This window comes from Pelobates fuscus, chromosome 5 (assembly GCF_036172605.1).
Source record: "Pelobates fuscus isolate aPelFus1 chromosome 5, aPelFus1.pri, whole genome shotgun sequence".
Taxonomy (NCBI): Eukaryota; Metazoa; Chordata; class Amphibia; order Anura; family Pelobatidae; genus Pelobates; species Pelobates fuscus.
In genome coordinates this window covers 183,683,894-183,688,916 of record NC_086321.1, presented here as the reverse complement: position 1 = coordinate 183,688,916, position 5,023 = coordinate 183,683,894, and the positions used below count along the sequence as shown (strand labels likewise).

General features: G+C 42.9%; 1 protein-coding gene across 1 annotated transcript; it reads left to right on the top strand.

Moving 5' to 3' along the window:
- Positions 1 to 3,122: 3,122 nt before the first annotated feature.
- On the top strand, positions 3,123 to 4,223 carry LOC134612118 (taste receptor type 2 member 40-like). Its single transcript, XM_063456496.1, has one exon. It carries the CDS (start codon positions 3,123 to 3,125, stop codon positions 4,221 to 4,223), a length of 1,101 nt encoding a protein of 366 aa, XP_063312566.1.
- The last annotated feature ends 800 nt before the right edge of the window (positions 4,224 to 5,023 follow it).

Genomic DNA, 5,023 nt, shown 5'->3' with positions numbered 1-5,023 from the left:
GCATGATGTAATGATATTACCTTTTCAGTATTATGCAGAAAACACACTCCAGCAAGTGGGTTTAAAACATTGACCAAAACAACAACAAAACATTTCTGAGTGATCGACAAAGCTCCACCTTCTGCTACAGCACTGAATAATCACACGCAGTGGTGTATCCTGGTTTTGTGCTGCCCTAGGCAGAACAAAACTCAGGCACCCCCCCCCCCGCGCGCCACCCCCACCCAACCTTTACCCCGCCCCGCATTCTAAACACACACACACACATTCACTGACAGATACGCATACACTAGCTAACAGAAACACACACACTAATAGACAAACTCACACTCAGTAACAGACAAACTCACACTCAGTAACAGACACACACACACACTAACAGACACACACACACTCGCTAACAGACACACACACACTCACTAACAGACACACACACACTGACACTCACTAACAGACACACACACACTCGCTAACAGACACACACACACTCGCTAACAGACACACACACACTCGCTAACAGACACACACACTCACACTCACTAACAGACACACACACTCACACTCACTAACAGACAAACTCACACTCAGTAACAGACAAACTCACACTCAGTAACAGACAAACACACTAACAGACACACACTAACAGACACACACTAACAGACACACACACACACTAACAGACACACACACACTCGCTAACAGACACACACACACTCGCTAACAGACACACACACACTGACACTCACTAACAGACACACACACACTCGCTAACAGACACACACACACTCGCTAACAGACACACACACACTCGCTAACAGACACACACACACTCGCTAACAGACACACACACTCACACTCACTAACAGACACACACACACACTAACAGACACACACACACTCGCTAACAGACACACACACACTCGCTAACAGACACACACACACTGACACTCACTAACAGACACACACACACTCGCTAACAGACACACACACACTCGCTAACAGACACACACACACTCGCTAACAGACACACACACTCACACTCACTAACAGACACACACACTCACACTCACTAACAGACACACACACACTCACACTCACTAACAGACAAACTCACACTCAGTAACAGACAAACTCACACTCAGTAACAGACAAACACACTAACAGACACACACTAACAGACACACACTAACAGACACACACACACACTAACAGACACACACACACTCGCTAACAGACACACACACACTCGCTAACAGACACACACACACTCACACTCACTAACAGACACACACACACACTAACAGACACACACACACTCACACTCACTAACAGACACACACACACACTAACAGACACACACACACTCGCTAACAGACACACACACACGCGCTAACAGACACACACACACTGACACTCACTAACAGACACACACACACTCGCTAACAGACACACACACACTCGCTAACAGACACACACACTCACACTCACTAACAGACACACACACACTCACACTCACTAACAGACACACTCACACTCACACTCACTAACAGACACTCACATAAACACTTTTTTTTTTTTTTTTTACTTTAACCCCCCCAGCCTCCTTACCTTTGGGAATGCTGGGGGGCCTTCTTTTTTCCCTGGTGGTCCAGTGGCTTTTTTTTTTTTTTACTTTAACCCCCCCCCCCCAGCCTCCTTACCTTTGGGAATGCTGGGGGGGGGCCTTCTTTTTTCCCTGGTGGTCCAGTGGCTGCTGGGCGGTCGGGCGGCGCTGCTGGGTGGGCGGCGAGGGAGCACTCCCCCTGAGCTGTCTGCTCAGCTCCCTCGCGCGCCGCACAGTGAGGCTGGGAGGCGGAGCCGGAATATGACGTCATATTCCGGCTCCCAGCCTCACTGTGCGGCGCGCGAGGGAGCTGAGCAGACAGCTCAGGGGAAGTGCTCCCTCGCCGCCCGCCCAGCAGCGCCGCCCGACCGCCCAGCAGCAGCCCAGCATGTCTGTTAGCCGCAAGGCTAACAAGACATTTGCCTTGGGCATTTGGGGGCGGCTTTTTTTGCCGCCCCCTGGAAAATGCCGCCCAAGGCAAATGCCTTGTTTGCCTCGCGGCTAATACGCCCCTGATCACACGCAGGCAAATATGAGTTACCATGACAACCATATTATCAGAATGCCCCCAGCTGATTCCCTGTGCAATAACAATGAGCTGGAGTTCTAACGCCCTATCAGTAACAACAAAAAGAGGGCATATGATGTAGTCTCCATGCTTCCTCCACCCTGTAAGAATGGGACTGGATGATGAGGAAATTGGGCAGGGGCCTTTTATTTCCCTGTCTCTCTAAGCCTTTATGCAATGGGGAGGTGTAATATTGTATATTTTAGTAATTGTAGGAGTCTAAACGTTACATAGACCTCATATAAATCAGTAAGAGGTCCCTAGTACCCTAACTCATAAAAAAACATCCTTCTTCCTACCTCCTTATGTCTTGCTAATATTTATTTCTAGAACCATTGGGGTGCTGGCAAATATGTAAGCAATAAGCATATCTGTCTCTTAAACAATGAAAATTGGTCCATCAAAAAAAAAAAACGTAAATGCTGTGATATTGTATTTAAAAAGAGTACAAAGTGCAGCAAAAAAACAAAAAACTCCTCATTTAAATTATACTGACCCTTCAGTCTGATGGCAGGAAATTTCAAAAGTAAAAGGATTCAAGTGGAATAGGTCTGCATTTAGATTGTTTCTACCCAGAGAGTGGTCTTTTCCAGAAAAGTGAGCTTGTTAAATAGCCAATCACAATAGCCTTGCCCTTACAAGTTGTATAATTTTTAACCTAAAGCCATGCCACTGTCAATGTAGCATCTCTTTAATAGTTCAGCTTGTTGCTATACTAAAATAATGTGTGTTTGTGTGTACTTGCATTGGCATATAATATGCATTTGTACATTTTGCATTATCATTTTCAACTCCCCTATGCATTATGGGGTTTGCTTTCCATTGATATTTGGTTCACATGTAAATAATTCTGTTTTATTTGTTATCTGACAGTTAATTACGCCTGACAGAGTAACACTTTCCTTCAAGAGTAATTGGGAGAAAAGAAGAAAGGCACCTGTAACACAGACAATGGTTCCATCATATATTATTGTTGCACTTTCTGCTTTGGGTATCAGCACATTCATTGGGTTTGCTACCAATTTGTTTATCATTGTAGCCCATGGCATGGACAGAGTTAAAGGCAGGAATATTAACCCAAGAGAACTGATCCTGTTCACTCTAGGACTCTTCAATATCACCTTCCAGTGCACAATGGCTGCCAATGATACAGTTCTCTTTCTGTGGAGTGATCTGTATTTCTCTGACAATGTCTATGCAGTCTTCTCTGTCCTTCTGCTCTTCACAATTTTCTCCAGTTTCTGGTTCACCTTCTGCCTCTGTGGTTTCTATTATGTAATGCTTGTTACATTTGAACAAACATTCTTCATGAGGCTGAAACAGCGAATCTCGCACGTCGTCCCTTGCACGCTGTCCTCCTCAATTTTGCTGTCTCTAACAATCAGTGTCCCGGTGGCATGGAACATCACGAGGAGTGATTATTCTGGCTCAGTAGAGGGAAATCTCATTTCTAACTCTACCACAGAGCTCAGCACTCCTGGTTTAATAGATGGAAACTTCCCCAATAACTCCACTTTGGAATTCAATACGCCTTATGAGTTACTTCATGGAAACCTTACTAATAACACCACTATAGAATACAGCATACCTCAAATGAGCCTTCAATATCTGCTGGTCACCAGTATAATTGGCTGTTGCATTCCTCTCGTCTTGGTTGCTGTTGCCAATATACTTATTATAAAGTCCCTTTGTGTCCATGCCAATCGTCTTGGAAAAAACAGTGGAGGAATGAGTGTGCAGAGTGTGGATGCAAGTGTGTCTGCTGCTCGGACTGTCACCTCCCTCCTTATTCTATACATAAGCTTTTACATTTCACAAATCTTGCTAATTATGGGTATCTTTGATGCTTACAGTCTTTGGTTTTCTGTTTGTTTGCTTGTTACATACGCCTACTCTCCAATTCAGTCAATAATTCTAATATTTGGCAGCCCAAAACTTAAGAGCACACTGGTAAAGATTGTCAGCTTCCCAAATTGTACCAAAGTCAAATCCCCAAGTGAAACTATTAAGGCAATAACCTCACAAACATTAAGTCAAACAAATATTATATAAAATAATAATTTTCTTTAAACTCAACTTCCTAAACACTCTATCATAAAAGTTGTAATTTCATATTTATAGGGTAGACTTGCAGTCACCCATTGTTATCAATGTCAACATTCAAAAAATGTTTCCTTTGTAATATTTGGGGGGTAATACAAATTGTTATGTAAAACATGTCTCAGCCAACACAATTCACACTAATTATTACAGTTCACATCCTCATAGTCATTACATGGTTCCACAAAAACTAGAGGAAGCATGAGGAGGTGGATTTGATGACTTTCATTATAACAGGCATTATTTTGTTTACATACCAGTCAATAAAAACATGTATTTTTTTCTTTATTGATTATCTGCTTTACCTTGACCTGCACTGCAGCTACATGTAAATCTTTACATAGAATATGGAATCTATGCTCAACTATTTTGTCTTGTGTTAAAAAGCCAATTTTTTATTTGAACATTTAGCAGAAATTGATCATCTGAACTAGTAGAAGCCCCACTATTATCTATGCAAAGGGTCTACTTTTGACACACCTTTATTGGCTTAAGAACCCCTAGGAACAGTACAAAAATGTTACAAACACAGAATTTGACTTGGTGGAAAACCTGAATGGAGAACCGAGCTAAGTTATTATTTGCAGAAGCATGTCTTATGCTCCCACCACTTCCTTCTGTCAAATGTCTGTGAAGAGAGAATAATTTGTATACACAGAAGTTAATACGGTAGCTAGTCCCCGGTTTCAAGATAACCTTAGAGTTATGGGGTCCCTAAACACAGAAGTCCTAATTCTGTGACACCCTCCCTA

What these genes read in the sequence shown, in the direction of transcription:
- LOC134612118 (XM_063456496.1), top strand. Translation starts at nt 3,123, where the DNA reads ATGGTTCCATCATATATTATTGTTGCACTTTCTGCTTTGGGTATCAGC.